Source organism: Rhinatrema bivittatum, chromosome 3 (genome assembly GCF_901001135.1).
Source record: "Rhinatrema bivittatum chromosome 3, aRhiBiv1.1, whole genome shotgun sequence".
NCBI lineage: Eukaryota > Metazoa > Chordata > Amphibia > Gymnophiona > Rhinatrematidae > Rhinatrema > Rhinatrema bivittatum.
In genome coordinates, this window is record NC_042617.1 from 359,098,726 (window position 1) to 359,121,140 (window position 22,415).

The 22,415-nt window shown below is 41.8% G+C and overlaps 1 protein-coding gene across 2 annotated transcripts in view; it reads left to right on the forward strand.

Moving 5' to 3' along the window:
• Positions 1–22,415, forward strand: part of RNGTT (RNA guanylyltransferase and 5'-phosphatase) — a 1,209,919-nt gene that overhangs the window by 266,435 nt on the left and 921,069 nt on the right. For both annotated transcript variants that reach the window (XM_029595427.1, XM_029595426.1), the window contains exons 7-8: positions 8,917–9,026; positions 10,139–10,240. In XM_029595427.1, the coding sequence (XP_029451287.1) occupies positions 8,917–9,026; positions 10,139–10,240 (212 nt within the window). The remainder of the gene's footprint in view (positions 1–8,916; positions 9,027–10,138; positions 10,241–22,415) is intronic.

The following is a 22,415-nucleotide window of genomic DNA, read 5'->3' on the forward strand; positions in this document are numbered from 1 at the left end:
TAAATAAAAAGCAACAATACTGCTGATAAAGTAGATTCCTGTGATACCCTAGACACCAACTTTTTCCAGGACAAACAACCCTTTCCTATTCTTACCTGCTGTTCCCTATTCGTAAAGAAGGGCTAAACCTGTTCAACCTAATCCTATAGACTGTAACTAGTCCAAAAATATCTCAAGATTAACTGTATAAAATGTTGCCAAGATACCCAACTGGATCCACATAACAGAGTATCCGTTATTGATACTTATTTTATTTTTTATATTCAGCTTTTCAAGGACTTCAAAATGGATCTGTCAAGGAAACAGTGTCTCCATTCCATAAGTCTTTCTAAATTTATTCCAATAGTCTAAAATTAAATTCTCTTCTAAATAATTCTTCTGTTGCATTAATACTCATTTTCTAATATTTTACTAAGTGTTCTACCTACATTCTTTCCAAGACCACATGCACATAAAGGGAAGTTAATTTACGAGAAGTTAATTGATATGATATGATATGTTCTGCTTACTATATATTAGGTTTATACTATATATCATGTTTATATTAAGATGTTCTGCTTTATATATTAAGTTTAAAATTCTTTCATATTTGGATGCCTCCTTAGTTATGTTGCTCTCTGTTATATGTTATATGTAACGCTCCTAAGCGAATTTTGTTGTTGTTATGTAAACCGGTGTGATCTGTATTCGTACAGGAACTTCAGTATAGAAAAATTAAAAATAAATAAATAAATCTTTTTTTCTTGGGCTGTAAGAAATCTTTTGCCTATTATCTAAAGAGGATTCAACCTCACCATCAAGCTTGTGAACTGTTCATGCCCTTTGATCTCAATAGATTGCAAATGGTAATTGCCAAACACACTCTGTCCAGTTAGCTAGTGGACTAGATATCACAGTATAGGCTGGTTGGTTACAGATTATAAACTCTGTCCAAGTCATGGCAACTTCAGTGGCTCATCTGAGGGCCACTTCCATTGAAATTGTTGCTTGGTCATCTGTGCACACCTTTGTCCCACTACTGTTTGGACAGCATGTCCTAAGGAGACAATAACTTTTGACAAGCAGTTCTGTGTAGCCTGTTTATCCAGTAGTCCACTCTCCACCTGGTGGGGCTGTGTTGACTTAAGTGGATTGCTGCTCACTGTAACCCTCAGCTTGGGATTCCCTCCACAATATGGCTAATTTATGCCTACTTGTCGATAGAGAAAGCAAGTTTGCTTACCTATAAACAGAGCTCTCCCTAGACAGCAGGATAAATTAGCCACATTTAATATCCACCTTCTTCCCTGGAGAATCAACTACTTTGCTACAGTTTGTTATGGAAGAGTGAGGCACTCATTGGGCAGTTGCCATTCGTAAACTCCTTCACATGCTCAGTAAAGTCTTTACTGAGCTCTGAGAGCTGGGTCTGTCGGTGATTTCAGATATCACCCACATATTATGGCTAATTCTGCTGCCTGCGCAGAGCCTTGTTTACAGATAAGTAAACTTTTTTTCTCCTTCCTTTGTTTCATTGTTCTCTCCTTGCCTACTTTTGAGGGAGAGTAAGCAAAATAAGGGCATTGTGTAGCCTGTGGGGGACAGCCCACTTTCCACCCCCCTTTGTCTTGCCCTGTCTCTCTGGGGAGAGGCAGTGCTACTGGAAATTACCACTTATTTACCTTCTATGCAATACAAGCAGCTCAGGAAAGGACACTAGTTCATCAGAAATAGACCTTTACTTATCAGACATATCAAGCGTACCAGCTAGAATAATACAAGCAATTTATGGATTTTAGAGAAGACACTTATACAGCAATCCTTAACCCTGCATCTACTTATGACTACAGCTTAGCATCTTAGAGGTAAACTTAGCAGAACACATCAGATAATTTTGACTTGCTTTGCATATTAATTGACATAGTTCACTAGCCCTCATAACTTTAGAAGATTACCATCAGTCTCACCATTCTAGATGTCTGGTTTGCAGATCTTTGGGGGATGCTGTGGCTCACGGAGGATGTTCTGGGAATGACAGCACATGTTAAAATTCTCCATTATCTTGGGCTACATTGCAGCAGGCAGGAGACTTTATGTTCAAGTACCTCCAGTATGCTGAAGCTGATCTGGGCTGCAGGGACGGCCAGAGAGTGATGGCTCAGGTGTCGACTTCAGGTGTTGGGTCTTCCTTTGATGGCCGCCTCCCCGAATCCCTCTCCTGTGTTGTTTTTATAAGTATTAAACAGGAGTAAGAAAATGGTGTGTCTTCTCCATTTCATACTGCTAGACAGCCAGTCTCTGGCTAGTGCCAGCTCCTGCCCCGAGACAACTCCTGAGAGGGGAGCATGATCTCGATCATGTGACATCTTGATCATTGAGCTGACTTGGCTGTGGCAGAGCTCACCTGTGAGCCGACCTGTCTGATAAGTCTGCCTTCTTGGGTTAGCTGTTGTCTCCAGATTTGGGTTCCGCTGAAGTTCTTTAACGTCTTACTCATACCTGGCTGTTTTTTTTCTCAGAATGTTTGTTTATGGAGAAAAGTTGTTATGCATCAGAGAGGCCTACTTAAACAGCTGTGCTGGCAGAGCAAATAACTCAGCCATGTATTGCTGTTCTGGCCAAAGTTCATCATCTCTGTATGCCATGTTGGAATTCAAGTCAGTTTCCATTTTTTAAGAGATTTCATATTTTGCTGCAGAGTACTAAACATCTGGTATCTCCTACAGGAGACAATGGTGGATTGTTTGCCATACTGCAGCTTCCTAGCTCTTTCTACCACTGTAATAGACTGAAGAAAAGGACCTATTTAGTCTGCCCAGTTTCAGTCCTGGTGTAGCCATAGACCCCAATTTATCTCTGACTTTTCCTTTAATTCTTTACCTTTAGGGATCATCTGGCCTTCTCTCATGCTGATTTTAATTTCGTTGCTATTTTAGTTTCCACCGCCTCCAGTGGCGGTTTTCATGCATCTATCACCTTTCCTTGAAGAAATATAATCTGTCTGACAGTGCTCCTGAGTTTGCCTCATGCCTCCCCCTCCCCCAAGTCCTCATACTGTGACTTCTTGTTGTAAGACATTCTTTCCTATGAAAAAGATTTGCTTCTTATGCCTGCTTTGTAATATCTTCTAGATTTTTCAACATCTCTATCATATTCACCATTGCTTTCTTGTGGTATACTTATTTAGGTCCTTGGTTTCATGATTTTAGATTAGATATTAGATTTACTTTACTTTCTTCCACCCTTGCTGGTATCATAAATTGTGTAGGCAGCCAATTAAAGCCTGGATTTTCAAAGACGCATGTGCGTAAAAACCGGAGTTCACGTGCATGGCCGGGCCTTGCATGCATCGCTCGCATTTTAAAACAGGCCCGGAGTGGACTAGCAGGGAACTGGGGGAAGCCAAATTGTGTCGCCGTGCGTATTAATAAAAAATTTGCCTTTCCCAGTGTGCGCCGCCTGCACATAAAAACATGCCATACTGGGTCAGACCAAGGGTCCATCAAGCCCAGCATCCTGTTTCTAACAGTGGCCAATCCAGGCCATAAGAACCTGGCAAGTACCCAAAAACTAAGTCTATTCCATGTTACTGTTGCTAATAATAGCAATGGTTATTTTCTAAGTCAGTTAATAGCAGGTAATGGACTTCTCCTCCAAGAACTTATCCAATCCTTTTTTAAACACAGCTATACTAACTGCACTAACCACATCTTCTGGCAACAAATTCCAGAGTTTAATTGTGCATTGAGTTAAAAAAAGGTTTTATCCGATTAGTCTTAAATGTGCTAATTGCTAACTTCATGAAATGCCCCCTAGTCTTTCTATTATCTGAAAGAATAAATAACCGTTTCAAATCTACCCTTTCTAGACCTCTCATGATTTTAAACACCTCTATCATATCCCTCTTCAGCCGTCTCTTCTCCAAGCTGAAAAGTCCTAATCTCTTTAGTCTTTCCTCATAGGGGAGTTGTTCCATTCCCCTTATCATTTTGGTCGTCCTTCTGTGTACCTTCTCCATCGCAACTATATCTTTTTTGAGATGCGGCGACCAGAATTGTACACAGTATTCAAGGTGCGGTCTCACCATGGAGCGATACAGAGGCATTATGACATTTTCCGTTTTATTCACCATTCCCTTTCTAATAATTCCCAATGTTCTGTTTGCTTTTTTGACTGCCGCAGCATACTGAACCGACAATTTCAATGTGTTATCCACTATGACGCCTAGATCTCTTTCTTGGGTGGTAGCACCTAATATGGAACCTAACATTGTGTAACTATAACATGGGTTATTTTTCCCTATATGCATCACCTTGCACTTATCCACATTAAATTTCATCTGCCATTTGGATGCCCAATTTTCCAGTCTCACAAGGTCTTCCTGCAATTTATCACAATCTGCTTGTGATTTAACTGCTCTGAACAATTTTGTATCATCTACAAATTTGATTGCCTCACTCGTCAATTTCTTTCCAGATCATTTATAAATATATTGAAAAATAAGGGTCCCAATACAGATCCCTGAGGCACTCCACTGCCTACTCCCTTCCACTGAGAAAATAGTCCATTTAATCCTACTCTGTTTCCTGTGTTTTAACCAATTTGTAATCCACTAAAGGACATTGCCTCCTATCCCATGACTTTTTATTTTTCCTAGAAGCCTCTCATGAAGAACTTTGTCAAACGCCTTCTGAAAATCCAAGTACACTACATCTACTGGTTCACCTTTGTCCACATGTTTATTATATGTTCTGTGATTTTGATATTTAGAACACTTTCCACTATTTTTCCTGGCACTGAAGTCAGGCTAACTGAATCACCCCTGGAGCCCTTTTTAAATATTGGGGTTATATTAACTATCCTCCAGTCTTCAGGTACAATAGATGATTTTAATGATAGGTTACAAATTTTTACTAATAGGTCTGAAATTTCATTTTTTAGTTCCTTCAGAACTCTGGGGTGTATACCATCCGGTCCAGGTGATTTACTACTCTTCAGTTTGTGAATCAGGCCTACCACATCTTCTAGGTTCACTGTGATTTGGTTCAGTCCATCTGAATCATTACCCATGAAAACCTTCTCCAGTACTGGTACCTCCTCAAAATCCTCTTCAGTAAACATCGAAGCAAAGAAATCATTTAATCTTTCTGCAATGGCCTTATCTTCTCTAAGTGCCCCTTCAATTCCTCGATCATCTAACGGTCTAACTGACTCCCTCACAGGCTTTCTGCTTCGGATATATTTTAAAAAGTTTTTACTGTGAGTTTTTGCCTCTTCGGCCAACTTCTTTTCAAATTCTCTCTTAGCCTGTCTTATCAATGTCTTACATTTAACTTGCCAATGTTTATGCTTTATCCTATTTTCTTCTTTTGGATCCTTCTTCCAATTTTTGAATGAAGATCTTTTGGCTAAAATAGCTTCTTTCACCTCCCCTTTTAACTATGCCGGTAATTGTTTTGCCTTCTTTCCACCTTTCTTAATGTGTGGAATACATCTGGACTGTGCTTCTAGACTGGTATTTTTCAACAATGACCACGCCTCTTGCACACTTTTTACCTTTGTAGCTGCTGCTTTCAGTTTTTTTCTAATAATTTTTCGCATTTTATCAAAGTTTCCCTTTTGAAAGTTTAGCACGAGAGCTGTGTATTTGCTTACTGTGCCCCTTCCAGTCATTAATTCAAATTTGATCATATGATCACTATTGCCATGCAGCCCCACCACCGTTACCTCTCTCACCAAATCCTGTCCTCCACTGAGAAATAGATCTAAAATTGCTCCCTCTCTTGTCTGTTCCTGAACCAGTTGCTCCATAAAAATGTCATTTATTCCATCCAAGAACTTTATATCTCTAGCATGTACTGATGATACATTTACCCAGTCAATATTGGGGTAATTGAAATCTCTCATTACCGCAGTACCAATTTGGTTAGCTTCCCTAATTTCTCTTAGCATTTCACTGTCAGTCTCACCATCTTGACCAAGTGGACGGTAGTATACTCCTATCATTTCAAAGTTTGTTTTTTGTTTGTATTTTCATTCTGCTTTTTAATTGATAGGGATAAATTAGAATTTTTTAGCTCAGGTGAGTTTTTAGTTTCAGGCACTTGGACTACTTTTCTTATTATTGGAATCTCACTGTCGGGATGCCCTAATTCTAATGCATCATTAGTATCCTTTGAAGATACCTCTCTCCGAACCATGCGCTGCTGAGCGACTGTTGGCTTTCCCCTTTGTTCTAGTTTAAAAGCTGCTCTATCTCCTTTTTAAAGGTTAGCACCAGCAGACTGGTTCCACCCTGGTTAAGGTGGAGCCCATCCCTTCGGAAGAGACTCCCCCCTTCCCCAAAAGGTTCCCCAGTTCCTAACAAAACTGAATCCCTCTTCCTTGCACCATCGTCTCATCCACGCATTGAGACTCCGGAGCTCTGCCTGCCTCTGGTGACCTGCGTGTGGAACAGGGAGCATTTCAGAGAATGCTACCCTGAAGTTTCTGGATTTAAGCTTTCTACCTAAGAGCCTAAATTTGGCTTCCAGAACCTCCCTCCCACATTTTCCTATGTCGTTGGTGCCCACATGTACCACGACAGCCGGCTCCTCCCCAGCACTGTCTAAAATCCTATCTAGGTGACGCGTGAGGTCTGTCACCTTTGCACCAGGTAGGCAAGTTACCAGGCGATCCTCACGCCCACCCGCCACCCAGCTATCTACATTCCTAATAATCGAATCACCAACTATGACGGCCGACCTAACCCTTCCCTCCTGGGCAGTAGGCCTTGGGGAGATATCCTTGGTGCGAAAGGACAATGCATCACCTGGATATCGTATTTTGTAACACAGGTGCGCGTGTTATAAAATAGATGCGACCGTGTGGTGCGCGCCGAGAACCACGCACACATGGACATGCGCGCTTCTTTGAAAAGCGACCCCTAAATGAGCAAAAGCACCACCAATTTTAATCAAATACCATACTTGTGCTCAGTGTGTCATTTTTAGTTTTTTATCTTTAATTTTTCTTGCATAGCAGTCATGTTTGAAGTGCCTTCAAATGATAAATCACTTTTGCTGGCCCCTGAAACAGACATAATTTATGTTGAAACATTGTTGTGTCTGGCCATGGCTCCCTGTGACTGAATAACGGTGAAATTGATCATTCACTGGTGACTTGAGAAAAGCACTTAAGTTAAGTACTGATTTTGTATCTTCACATTTTTGTATTTGTCCCCATGGACATCAATTGGACTAATACTGGCAAAGTAATTGATTATAATAAGAACTACCCTATGGTCTTTGACAATAGCTGTAGCCATTTCACATATTTTAGATGCAAGAAAAACTAAAAATAAAAAACTAAAAATGACATCATTTGGGTACAAGTCTGGTATATGATGATTTGTTGTGCTTTTGCCGAATTGAATTGGCTGCCTGCACTGTTGATGATACTAGCAAGGGTTTAAGAGTATTTATATAGGACCCATTTTTTGTTAGTTTCAATATTCTTATTTGAATGCGTTATTGGGCTTTTTTTTTGTGTCTATTTAATTTCTTGCCTTTATGAAATCTGAGCTCAAAGCAAATGACTGTAGGTTGTTTCCTGCCTCACAGGACTTAGTCTAAATTTGCTCCTGAGGCAATGGAGAGTGAAGTAACTTGTCCAAGGTGAAAAGGACTATTGGTGGGAGAAGCAAAATTTGAATCCTGGTTTGTAAGTATTTAATAAATCATTTTGAACAGCCCAGCAAAAATGCAAAGCTTGTATACATTTTCCCAAGTTTTACATTACATTTTCCTTGAGAAAAGATTTTATTTGCAAAGTAAAAAAAAAAACAAAACAAAAAAAACCTTTTGAAAAATGATTGAAAATTATAATGGGCCCTCAACACTAAAAGTAAAAGTATGGTAGCCATGCTTGTATGATATCCTCTCCCTAGATTCTATTCAAATTTATTTATACAGGCTTTACATTTTTGCTGGGCTGTTCAAAGTGATTTATTAGTACTTGTATTGATCATTTCCACTTAAGAGTTTATAGCCATATTCTCTAAACTAGGCTACTTGTCACATTATGTGGCTTTCGAAAAACATAAATGCCATGCTGGGTCAGACCAAGGTCTATCAGGCCCAGCATTCTGTCTCCAACAGTGCCCAGTCTGCATCACGAGTACCCGGCAGACTTCAAAAAGTAGATCTATCTATTCTTACTCAGTCCCAGGGATAACCATGGCTTTCTCTAGTCTATCTTGCTAATAATGATTAATATTGTATGGGCTTTTCCTCCAAGATTTGGTATAAGTTCCAAAACTGGGCACTATTTTCTCACTACTGACCTGTACAGAGGAATTATCACCCCATGTTCTGTTAGTTTTGCTGGCTGCTCTACCCCAACAGCCAGCCTTTTGTCCTTGCAGCCTAGATGTTGAAGGCGGATGTGAATATAGGCCCTCACATTACCTAGAACCCTTGTCAACCCTATGGGGTTAGAGGGATATCTCCTGTAATACAATTGCTCATCACTGCTTTTTAGGCCCTGCAGGGGTTGCCACAGTATGAGCACGCTCCCTTCCTGAGATTGAGTGTTGCCTCTGACTCTTACTGCAGACTCGAACCTGAATCTGCCTGAGTGACAGAACCAGCCTTTCAGCTTTCTTTTAAATTCTATTTTATAAGGCTATTTAATAGTCTGTTAAAAGGAAAATCCAGAGCTGTTTGTTCAATCATTTAACTTCTTTTTTGACTCACAAGGGAATTTGAGATCGGAGGCTTAGAACACAGAAGGCTAAACATGTGATTCATGCTCCTTGTTAGCAGGTTGTACAGTAAAGAAATTGACATTGAGTTCTGCTTCATGGTATGCTTCAGCTTGGGTTATATGTAGCTAGGTTTTATTAAATAATGCTGTTGGAAGATTAACAATTTCTCTGTTTTTTTTTTTCTTTTTAAGGGTGCGGTTTTCTTGGAAGGAGTGGCAGTTAAACGTGTAACTCAAGTAACAACTCAGCCAAAGTTAGGCGAGGTCCAGCGTAAATGCCAGCAGTTCTGTGGATGGGAAGGGTAAGAGAGCCTAAAATAAATTTCAGGGCATTTTATTATTGTGCAGGCGGAGAAAGAGATGATATGAGTAGTGTGGATATGTCAATAATAAAACGGCTGGAAAACATACTCACGTTACAGAAAGATGCAAGCCATTGCCCATTTTATTTCTTTCTGATTGGTTACAGAAAATATCTTTTCCTCAGAAAAGTCTATGATCACTAGGGCAAGAGCTGGAACAAGTAGCCTACTCACACAAGTGTGAGTAGGCTACTGTGTATCTTAAGTAGCCTACTCACACAGTGAGTAGGCTACTTAAGATACACAGTAGTGAGCTACAGAAACTAGGTCATTCCTTTGTTATGAATTATCTCAGATAGTCTTATGTTTTTTTTGGGTTTTTTTGGTCAGTTGTAGCCACAATAAGGGTAATTTTCTAATTACCTGTGCTACTTATGTCTTACCAAAGCACAAAAGTTCACTTTGAAAAGTATTTTTAAGGACACATACAAACTAACCCCCACAGTTATTATACCTGCCTTTTGCAGGGCACAAGTTGAGTGGGTTAATTCACACACACAGGTGTTAAATTAGGAAGTATGCACATAATTTACAACTCCATGCTTCTCTCCACCGGGAAAGCCTTTTTTTTTTTGTGCAGGTAAAAGTACATGTGAAATTGGGGTTATGTACATACTTTTATGTGCACAACCACTTTGCAATTTTAGAATGAGCCATTTCTGTGCAAACATGCATGTGGGTGGCTTTGAAAATACCTGCCATGTGCTTAACTCGAATCATTGTTTTCCCCATGGTTTGACTGTCTCCACCAGAGACTAACCCTCTTCAAAAGATCTGTTGGTAAAATTTGTGGTGTGTTTTCCGTATGACCCTTGCTTATTTTGAATTCTGTAAAATGGATAACTTGTGCCCATCAAACACCTTTGGTGCAGCCTTGTTATGAAGGATAATACTTTTCCTCAACGGATAAAACCGAACATTCAGCAACAGCTGATATGTGAGGGGGGAAAACGTGACTTGTGTAAGATTGATTTAAAACATTAATTGCCTTGTATTGCTACCCAGCATCTAAGAGTTATAAAAAAAAAAAAAAAAAAGTGTTTTCTTTTTAGATCTGGATTCCCTGGAGCACAGCCTGTTTCCATGGACAGGGAGAATATCAAATTTATGGAGCAGAAGCCATATAAAGTAAGCTGGAAAGCAGATGGTACTCGGTAAGTTTTACTTCCAAAAAAAATAAAAGAAAATAATCCTCATAGTATATAAAACAAAATAGCTTAAAGGAGTTTGTATCTTTTTGAATACATGGTAAGATCATAGAAGAAAATGCGTGGGTTGAGCAAAAGTTTATTTTGCAACTGTTAGTTTTTTCTTTTCATTACCTTTTCCAAATATTTTCTTTCAGATTTGGTTGCCTTGTATTGGTGTGAATTAAATTCATCATGTTCTTTTCCTTACCCTACCAAAAAAAAATAAATCAGCAAAACGCAGATATAGCTATTTTATTATTCATTTTGTTTCTGTTTATTTTTAAGAGTTATTTTTGTGCCTTAAATCTCAATGATAGCATCATTTTGGGATTTACAGGTTCCAAGATACATCATCCTAAAATATAAGTTCATTTTCCTAGGCACCACAAATGACATTAAAGTGCCTGTGACACTTTCCCTTTCATGCTAATGGCACTGTAAGGAGAAGCCCTTATCCCATTAGCTACAATGCTTCTAAGGCAGTTCTTTGCCATATTGCTGCACTGTGAGCCAATTTTCCACAAATAGCCTTATTTTATTTTATTTTTTTAAAGAATGAGTTTGTGTATGTGTATGGGGAAGATGAGAAGGGAGGGAGGCAGCCTGTTTTTGTTTTGTTGCTTTCTCCTGTCTTCCAACCTCCACCCCGTCTCCAAACCCAGAACACACAGTCCAAACGTTTGTAGCCCTCTCAGGCTGGAGGGTTCCTTCCTCCGAAGCTCACCCTGGGCTCTGCCCTGTAGCAGCAGCTGCCACCATCTTCCCTCCCTCCCTAGCTGGGCCTGAGTACTCCACCTTTATGGCTTTCCCTCTCCTGCCTGGCCCAATAGATAGGGTGTCTGTATCTCCCATGTGTCAGCACTGCAGCCTGAGCTTACAGGGCTGCCCTTGACTTGATAGTACTTTGATGTAATTACAGCACAGAAAGGTGTGCATTATTTTTAGGAAAGTATTTCTATGTGTTTGAACATCCCTATATGAAAGTGAAATGCTTGGATTGCTTCTGTGTAGCTGTTGTATAATTACTAGGGTATCTCTTTTTTTTTGTTGTTGTTGTATTTATATTCCGTCTTTTGTGACACTTCTGAGCGGATTGCATTCAGGTATTTCCTTGTCCCTAGAGGCCTTACAATCTAAGGGCCTCATTCTCGATGGTTTTTCTCCCATTCTCTGTCTTTGGGGAAAAATGTTTAGTAAATGACCTCTTAAATTTGTCCCTGAGGCAATGGAGGGTTAAGTGGCTTGGCCAAGGTCACAAGGCTTGTATCTCTGTTCAGCCAACTAGATAGGGAAATATCGCACAATTGTTTTTAAGGATTATTATATAGTGCTAGCACATTAATAGTGACACACCGTCTAGAAATAAGAATCCTATCTCTTTACTTGCATATTAGAGCATTCAGATAAAAATGTCCTTAGAGCAAAATATGTTCAAAGAAATGACTCCCTGGATATATATATATATTTTTAAATAATATATAGTAATGGAATATATATGTTATATATGTGTCTTCGTTTTCATTTTTTTAAAATTTTTCCTGGGAATTTCAATGTTGTAACAAAAGATCTTCAGTGGAAACACTACTTTAAAAATTGATTTTTCTCCTGTTACAACAAAGTTGTTTTCCACTGATTTGGTTATAACATTGAAATTCCCAGGGAAAATAAAATAAAAACTGAAAATAAAATTTCTCCTATTTATAAATAAGAATGTTAATCTATTCTAGGGAAAACAGACTATGTATATATTTGTGCTTTATTTGAAGATGCTGTACAGTAGTACTCTGAAATGTAGGCCAAGGATTGCAGTGACCAGAAACAGAGGAGTACACGTTACAAGTGAGGGACCCCATAAAATTAATAAGTGAATATAAAGATCTTTTACATTCACAATTCAGAGATGCTTAAGTCAGTAATAAGGATTTGCAGCAGACAGGTCGTTGCCGTTCACAGCGGGTTCTGGAGATAATGGGAATCTATAAAGCCACAAGTTGCAAGTAGAAATGCTGCTTTAGTTGCTAATAATAAATAGAATTAAGAAGTATGAAGAACATTAGTTTACAGAGAAGTTGGCAAGGCACCAAGATGAAGTTCATGCACAGCCGATCTTAATATCCTTATTGATGGTGTGACAAGGCAGGTAAGAAGGAAGCTGTGAACACTGAGTTAGATATCTTGAGTTTTTTTGTCACCAGGTTGCTCATAAGTATACCATAAAAAGGGGCTGCTAATGAGGTGGGTGAGAAATGAGGGGAAGTGCGGCACAGGAATGGGTGCATCTGCTTACTGTTTACACCAGACACCAATGAATTGTATGCAGGCAGCCAGAGAATTATGCATGTAGAGCAAGGAAGCTGTATAATGTACATAAAATTGATGAAGGAGCTGGAACCACTCCAAATAATGAAAGGAACAGAACAAAGACATGGGATGCTTGATATTGTGAGGAATGGAAATGGGATTGCTTGTTTCTATAGGAACCTGGCACACATTTGTAAGGTTAACGGTATTGGAGGCCATCATTTTGATTAGGTGTGGGAAAGGGATCATGAAGGTCTGTAGTTTTTGCATTAAGGCTGTCTAAGAATAAGTTGTGAAAAATCTTCAGAGGAATAGCCATGTTAGTATGGTGTAGAAAAAAACGACAGGATTTAGGTGGTACCTTATAGACACCATCCTCAAAAGCTCATGCTTCAATAAATTGGTTAGTCTATAAGGTGCCACCCAATTCCTGTCTTTTTTTTTTTTAATAATAAAATCCATGTGACTTTTTAAAACCATGATTATGAACAAAATATTAGTCCTGCACTAGTGATCTTCCTTGCACATATTTCATTAGTCACTCGATTAGGTAAGATACACCTACACTATTTGATACCTTGAAAGTCAAAGTTAACTTAAATGGGATTCTGGAAATGTTGGTATGTCACTGGAGTTTTTGTAATAAGGGTGCTGCATGGTCTCTAGGGTGGGCGTTTACCTATGGCCACATTTGTGGCTCTCGCCAGCATCATAGGCCGGCTCAGACCTCCACTCAGAGAACAGGATGGACGTGAGTCCCCTTCAGAGCTCAAGTCAGCCAGGAGATGGGGGGGACCCCCCACTACTCAACTGCTCCAAGAAAAGACACTGTACTTTTTATATCCAGTGGGGCGGATTTTCAGAGCCCTGCTCGCGTAAATCCGCCCAAAACCGGGCGGATTTACGCGAGCAGGGCCCTGCGCGCCGGGAAGCCTATTTTACATAGGCCTACCGGCGCGCGCAGAGCCCCGGGACTCGCGTAAGTCCCGGGGTTTTCGGAGGGGGCGTGTCGGGGGGCTGGCCCGAACCGCGTGGCGTTTTCGGGGCATGTCGAGAGCGTTCCGGGGGCGGGCCCGGGGGCGTGGCTACGGCCCGGGGCGGCCCGGGGGCGTGGCCGCGCCCTCCGGACCCGCCCCCAGGTCGCGTCCCGGCGCGCAGGAGGCCCGCTGACGCGCGGGGATTTACGCCTCCCTCTGGGAGGCGTAAATCCCCCGACAAAGGTAAGGGGGGGGTTTAGACAGGGCCGGGCAGGTGGGTTAGGTAGGGGAAGGGAGGGGAAGGTGAGGGGAGGGCAAAGGAAAGTTCCCTCCGAGGCCGCTCCGATTTCGGAGCGGCCTTGGAGGGAACGGGGGTGGGCTGCGCGGCTCGGCGCGCGCCGGCTATACGAAATCGATAGCCTTGCGCGCGCCGATCCAGGATTTTAGCGGATACGCGCGGCTCCGCGCGTATCTACTAAAGTCCAGCGTACTTTTGTTTGCGCCTGGAGCGCAAACAAAAGTAGGCTATTCGCGCTCGTTTTAAAATCCGCCCCAGTATGCATAATTAAAAAAAAATACTGTGGCTTTGCTTTTTTTTTTTTTTTTTTTTTTAACATTTCAAAGCCTAACTTTTATTTATTTATTATATAGCCTGGTGGTATAATATAAAAAATATTGATGCCAGCATTATCTCCCTCCTACATCTGAGGCTTATTCCCTCACTTCTCCAGCCCAGTGTTAACTACTACAGGTTGACTCCCTCTTGTTCCACTTGCATGGCTGCAGCTGTTTCCCCCTTCTAATCACTTAGCTTTTGTGTGTCATGAAAAGTCCATAGCGTCAACACTTTCATGCCCAGGTCATGTGGGGCACAGTAGATTTATTTACCTATCTATTTATACAACTGGAATATCCAAAGATTACTGCCTATTTAGAACTGCACTTTCTTTTGTTTTTGTCATTAAGCATTGTATATCTTATGCAGAGCTATAAGGAGAAATTACTGCTTACCTGATAATTTCCCTTCCTCTAATGAGGGCAGGCCAATCCCCACCAGTGGGCTATGCAACTCTTACAGCAGATGGAGACAGAGTAAAAGCTGACATCACGGATATATAGCCTTGCCCCATCAACCTGCCAGTATTTTCTGAAAAAGCCAAACTGTGGACAAATTGATTATACTTGACAATGATTATTAACAATCAATCACTCATGCTTTCAATCAGTAGAGAACACTGAGCGCAGACAAAAGAATTAACTCATTCATTAAACTGAGGGTCTGTTTAAGACCCTTACCAGTCTTTGAATAAATAGCAAGAACATCACTCTGCAAATTTCACAACAAAAAGATGAACCAAAGGTAAAAACTAGCAGCCAAGGGCGGGTCAGGGATTGGCCTGCCCTCAGAGGAAAGGAAATTATCAGGTAAGTAGTAATTTGTCCTTCCTCTACATTCAGGCAGGCCAATCCCCACCAGTGGGATGTACCAAAGCTACTCCTGAACAGAGTGGGAAGCTGCCCGCAGTCCATATAACGCTACTTGTGCGAATGTGGCATCCTCCCAAACAACTTAACAGTATTGCTCAGATAAATGAGGACAGATGACCGTGTGGCTGCTTGGCAAGGATCGACAGGAGACAACAATTAATCGCTGCCCACGATATGCCTGACCCCTCATGGAATGCGGTCTAGTCTGATTCAGCAAGGGAATCTTGGCCTCCACATAGACAACTGAGGCAATTTCCTCAATGCAACAGGCTATAGTTGCCCATGCCACTGGCTCAACCTGGTTACCGCCACCATAGATCATAAAAGATGAACATACTTCTGACCAGATTTAGTGACCTCAAAGTATCGCAACCTATGTTACTTGACCCCAAAACCACTTTCAAATAAAGAGGGCACAGTCTGAAGCTGTACAGCCCTGGGAGTCTGCGTAGAAAAGGCTCACAGCTAGAAGAAGAAACCAGCAACTTGGAAAGCCCAGTGTGCAAAACAGATTGCCACTATGAAAAAAAGACTGCCTGCAAGGTAAGCAACCACAAGGAGAGGCCATGCAGTGGCCAAAAAGTCTGACCTGCCAAGAAATGCAGGCCCAGATTAAGATCCCACTGAGGGATCGATAGACACAAGGGAGAACGAAGATACCTAACTCCCTTCATGCAGCGGGCCTACATGCAGACAGACAGATAAGGGCCCATCAAAGACTCGCTGCTGTAACAAGGCAGAACTGACACTTGAACCGATAAGGTATTCAGGGTCAAAGCATTACATAATCCAACCTCTAGAAATAATTTCAAAATTCATGGAATCTCTACTTGAGAGGCTGAGAACCTGGCTTCTCACACCAGATCTCAAAAACTTTCCAAACGCTAATGTAGGCAGAGATTTAGAAAAATTTTCCTGGCCCGGAGGAGTAAACCACTGCCAGTAGAATAAATCATGCTTCAGCAACTGAGCTTGCTCAAGGGACAAACCATAAGACAAAATCAACCCAAATCGATGGGTAGGATGAAGCCTTGCTGAAACAGAACCTCCAGAAGCAGCAGTCTGAGGGGATTGCCCACCAGCAGTCTCTGTAGATCGGTATACCATGGCTTCCGGGGCCAATCTGAAACCACCAAAATGATGGTATTGGCCTGACTTGTGAACTTGTGAACAATCCTGCCTATCAGAGGCCAGGGTGGAAAGGCATACAACAATCTGGCATTCGGTCACCCCTGAGTAAAGTCATTGCCGCCTAGAGCTTTCAGATCCTGTCTGCAGTTAAAAAACCACGGAACTTTTCTTTCGTCTGAAATCACCAGGAAGTCTAGATAAGGACGGCTGCAGCACTCCACTATGAATTGAAAAACTTCATCCGCTAACTTCCACTCTCCTGGGACTAAGCTGTTTCTGTTGAGAAGGTTGGCCCCTACATTGTCCTTTCCAGCAATGTGAGAGGCAAATACAAGTAGCAGATGTTGCTCTGCTCATACCATGAGCACATCCATCTCCTCCAACACCTATTGTCTTCTGGGTCTGTCTTGCTGATTGATGCAGGGCACTGTTGTTGCATTGTCCAACAATAGCTGGACTACCTGAGCCTCTAGAAACTTGGCAAGCCACAAGCATGCTAGCCAATCTGCCCATGCTTCCAAATGATGTACCACTGCCGTTCTTCTGCATTCCAGTGATCTTCCACCATCAACTCCTGATATTGAGCACTAATCAAGCTGGTGTCTCTAAGGAAATTCTCTTCCTAGGATAATCCGCCTGCAACCAGCACCTTCAAAGGAAAGTGAGGCCTCACCACCTAAGTCTGTGACTGTGTACCTCAGTGGGAAAGCAGCAATGTGCTCTGGAAAGGGTGCATATGCGCTCCCGTCCACATAACCTTCAATGTGGCTGCCGTCAAACCCAGGACCTGAAGCTAAGACCATACCGTCAGATGAATAGTCCTTCTCAGAGAAAGAACATGATCAATCAACTTTGGAATGTGACTCTCTAGCAGAAACGCTCTGCTCTGCTTTGTATCGAAGCAAATGTCGAGATACTCCAGCGGCGGAGTCTGCTATAGCTTTTCTTGGCCAGATTCACCACCCAACCTAGCTCTTGCAGTAAGGTGATCAGCTTGTGAGAAGTCAAGTGACTCTCTTCCTTGCTCTGGGTGTGACACAACCAGTCATTCAGGTATGGGTGAACTAGGAGCTCGATATGCCCCCAGCAGAGCCAGGGACATTTGATTGTACTACCGTTATTACAGAGCGTACAGTCTCTATTTGGAAAGGAGTTGCCCACCAAAGATGGTGGACTCCTTAGAAATCCAAGATGGGTCGAAAAGATCCCTCATTTTATAACGGCCTGCACTTGCTTGCAATTTGGGAACTGGAATTATAGCCTTCAAGTTCAACTGACTTTGTAAGGTAGTGTCCACTGCCATCTTCCTCTTAGGAGATTTGCACAGAGAAATTATAAAGACATCTAGAGGAATGCAAAGAAATTATAGTGCATAGCCATTCTGAATTACTTTCAGGACCCATTGGCCTGACATGATCTGAAGGAAGGTGGTCTGTGATAAGATGCCCCCCCGAGAAGGACGAAATTGCATGTAACATCGAGATCAATCACGTGGCTGAAAGGGACACACAGCTGGAGGGACAAACAGCTGGATTCTTATCTTTTGGCAAACGAGGGACTTGAGTTTCCCCCCATCTATTTGCCATATTCTCCACCTCACTGCCAAATAAAAGAGAACCCTTAAAAGATAATTTTATGAGATTAGACTAAGAAATTGTGTCCACCAACCAATTTTGCAGCCACAGCAGCTGCCTAGCCAGTCTCACTGAAGCAACTCCTTAGGCGTCAGTGCAGACAAGGTCACAGCACACAAGCTCAGAAGTTGACTTTCAGTTCCATTACCACTCTGCTATCCAGCCTGGCTCCCTCAGGCTCCTGAGAGGGACACCGACCAGATCTAGCCACTAGGGAACCTCAAGAGGCAATCTGCAAAATCAAAGCCATGGCTTCAAGGTTCCTTAAAGGTTAGCTGCAATCCTTCTGTCCTGGCCACTGTTAGAGCTGCCCCTCCTTCCCATCTGAACGGTGGTACATGTCATAACAGAACATACAGGTGCATCCATCTTTGACAATTGCATCTGTTGTCTTGCCTGCAAATCCAAAAGATATAAACATGCCAAGGTGCGCTCCTCCTTAAAGCTGTTCCTGGCACACTCCATTCAAGGCCAATCAACTCTTTAAATTCACAGCCAGGAGGGGGAGGAAAACATGATGCCTCATGTAGGATGACCAGTAAGTGCTCCTTCGTCTACACAACCATAGAGTTTCTGCCAGCCACCTCAAGCATCTTCACAGTTGGAAGAGTGCCATGTGGCTCTAAATCCAGGTGAATTTCCCTTTTCCCAAGAGGAGAGCAATCCATATCCTGATTAGTGTCATCTAGTTCCACAAACACTCAAAGATTGTCAGGAAGCACTGCACCATGGTGTTTTCACGCAGTGGCGGACAAGTGGGGACCTCGGAGTATATGATCCTGATTAAAGAGGCATTACCGTGTCGAAAGGCCACCTCAGCAGAAAAGGCAGAAGTCACTGGAAAAAATGCCATCCAGGAAAAGGAGAGATCCATGGAACTAGCCTCTCCTGAAGACATGTCTGTTTGTGGATCAGCTAAGAAGGGGGGACACCATTGTAGGGTCGCCTCCAAACCCTCTCCCCTCAGACTGAGAGGATGGACAAGCATTAGCAACAGTAGTAGAAGGCAAAGCACCTCAAACATCTAGGCAGTAGTGATACAGGCTTGTAAAAAACTGTGGCTTTTTTTGCCTTTATAAGGCAAGGAGCAGAATAGCTAAGCACGCGGACTTCTTTGATGCTTCTTTGAAGCACCTTCTGAGCTTGGGTGCTGTGACCTTGTCCGCACTGACGCCTAAGTCTGGCTGCCACGTGCTGCAGTCTGATATACGCTCAAGAAGACAATCAGCTATGCGCAGAAGATTCATGCAAAAACACATGTTCATCTACCAGGGCAGCTACCAGTCACATGCACAAAAGCTGCGCGCACAGCTATGTGTACAATATGCACACAATACATACTCAGCAACATGCTCTAATGCGCACACCACTGGGCTGCATAAGTATGCCCTGAAACAGGAATCGCAGAACTAGGTGCACATATAGGCACTTGTGAGCGCGCCGTCACCTACAAAAACATGTGAAGAAACCATCACGGCCTACCACGCAGCTGGGACACTAAGCCTGAAGAGCGGGGCTTAATCAAAGGTTGTTCAACCTGCTGAGCCTTCGCTGCTTCCGCACCTCACTGAGCTCCCCAGAAACATGAGTGGAAAGACATCAAACACCAACGCCGAGGAGACACAGATCCAGTAAAACAAAGAGGGAAAGAGAGCCTCACTACCACATCGTCTTCAGTTTTATCTTTTTTTTTTTTACCTGATGTCAGCCCTCCTTAGCTGAAAGTAGGAATGGGTCTCCGGCTGCCAGGAGGGGAGGGGGGTGGGGGGGTGGGGGGTGGAGAGGGCGAAAGCATTCACTGCCGAGCCTCTCTCGGCTTGCAACTGCCACTTGACTTTTTTTTTTTTTAAGTCCACGCCTGAAAAAAAAAAAAAGGGCACTCAACTGAGGGAGAAACACCACGGTATTACCTCAGGATGCAAGTGGTCAATTCAGTTGCTCTTCTCCAGACACTCTTTGGTTCTTTTCTTTTTTTTCACTACAAACAATCCCCAGTAGGGAAATGCATGTCCACCAACTTCTGGAGACAGAGAATGCTGGCAGGCTGATGTTGGGAAGGGATGTATATCCATGATGTTAGCTTTTACTCCATCTCCATCTGCTGGTAGAGGTGCATAACCCACTGGTGGGGTTTGGCCTGCCTGAAAGCCAAGGAAGCTATTTTTGCAACAGAAAGTGCTCGCACTACTCTTTCAGTGTAAAAAAAATTTACAGGTTATGTAATAACTTAAAACAAATCTTCTCAATGCCAGAATTTAGGAATTGCAGCTGTTCTATTAAATAGATGAGGACAAGCTGCAAAGGAGTTCTGACTTTCGAGACATTGGTTATAGCTTAACTGTGATTAGATTTCTTTACACTGAATGTATTTACATTTTGGAATATGCTGCCAACAAACACAGACTTGCACCATCAGCAAATAATTAAAAAAAAAATTAGATGTGTTTCTAGCTGTTAATTGATATTGATATTCATTGAAATTCTAATTGACAGATGTTGATGGAAAGATTTTAAATTAATTCTTGCAGTAAGGGATTTATTTTTATTTTAAATAAATAAATAAATAAAAAAGGGAGCAAAACTAGTTGAAACTCCAGGGGACTGTGTCACTTACCTCTGAATCATCACAAACATGGACAGTTTGAAAAAGGATTAAATCAGACTGTCTTCTTTCAATCATAATAGGTAAATATCAAACAAAAAACCCCACAGAAAACAAGAATGGATATTTTGAATATATGATTCATATTTAGGGTCTTATTCACAAATTTTCTCCACACCAACAGGTAATATCTACAGTTCATAGTAGCTTTTCTGCAATTAGTTATGAAAAGAAGCTTAACATCATCATTATATACTGTAGTAAGGTAAACCACTCCCTACGGCCAAGGAAGTAGTCCCAGAAGAGAATATGGCAGAGTCCCCACAAGACACTAAATTATTACCCAAAGAATCCTGCAAGAAAATAGAAACACAGAAATGAGATGGCAGAAAAAGACCATATGGCCTGTCTAGTCTGCCCATCCACATCAACTACTCAGTTCTAAATTCCTACTGCTCCCTCCGAGATCCCTTGTGCTTATCCCATGCTTTCTTGAATTTAGATACTGTACTCATCTCCACTGGCAGGCTGTTCCATGTATCCAGCTCTTTTTCTCTAGAAATATTTCCTTAGATTATATGGCTGGGAAAGGACTACATTTCCCAGAACACCTAGAAGGAGCTGGGATTAATGGGCCCCAAAGGAGTGTCATAGCCCAAGGTATTGCAGACTAAATCCTAGATCAAAGCATATGGTTGAGGAAACTATATTTCCCAGAGAGCATAGGAAAGCCTGGTACCAATGGGGCTGTGAGGATGGTGTGCCTAAGAGACATGTAAATGGAGACTCCAATCTCACAGAGGATATAAGTGAATTATCAGAGATAGACAGAGAGATCAGATTCCTTCCAAGAAAGGTATGGGGGTAACCTGCCTGGAGCAGCATTTACAACTCTAAATAGAAGACAAAGGGGTAACCTGCATGAAGAGGTAGTTACAGTGCTAAACAGAAGGTTCGGGTCAACCTGCATGGAGTGATGGTTACAACCTTGAACATCTTGCTGAGCAGACTGTATGATCCATTTCAGTCTTTTTTTTTTTTTTTTCATTTACAGTGTCATCATTTACCGAGTGGAGGAGTAGCCTAATGGTTAGAGCAATGGGCTATGAACCAGGGGTCAAATCCCACTGTTGCTCCTTGTGACCTTGGGCAAGTCATTTTCCCCTCCATTGCTTCAGGTACAAACTTAAGAGGTGAATTTTAGAAGCTGGGCATGCACCAAAATCGGGAGTCGTGTGCGTATGTTCACCCAATTTCAAAAGCCGGGTCTGGGCTAACTGGGAGATGTGCAGGCTAAAGAACCAAGGGGGTTTCAAAGACCTAATTCTAGACTGAGTAAACTGGTGGATGAACTGGTGAAACGGGTCATGGCATGGATGTACATCTGTTATAAAATTCCCCCACTTGCACGGCTGGGCGCATACATATGCATACCTAGGCTATTTTCTAATATACTTGTGTATGTGCGCATAGGTTATAAAATTGCCACATCTCTGGGCGAACGCCAACACACAAGAATATATGTGCACCCGGGCACTTGTTTGAAAGTTGCCATCATAGATTGTAAGGCCAATGGTGATAGGAAAATACCCTTAATACCTGAATATAATCTGCTTTGAAGTGTCAAAAAGTGGAATATTAAATAAAACATTAATTGGAATTAAATAATTGGAAGTGCTGAGAAAAATTTTGTGTACTCCAAGTATAATAATGAGAATTACAAGTTCTTACTATGAAGCCTTTGTGTAATCAAAATTAGTCTTTTCTTGTGCAATAAAAAGGTACAAATTAAACAATTCTTTTTCTTGAGGCACAGTGTTGTACAAAGTAGGAATAATAAAACTAATTCAGAATCAGTGAGTGTGAAATTAGTAAGTGAACCCCTAGTTTCCTAGTTACCTAGAATCAGGTACTTAAATAATTGCATAACAAGTAAACCAGCCTGCAGATTAAATCTCTACAACTGAGTTTGGATTTCCTATTCTATATATAAATATTCAAAAGGT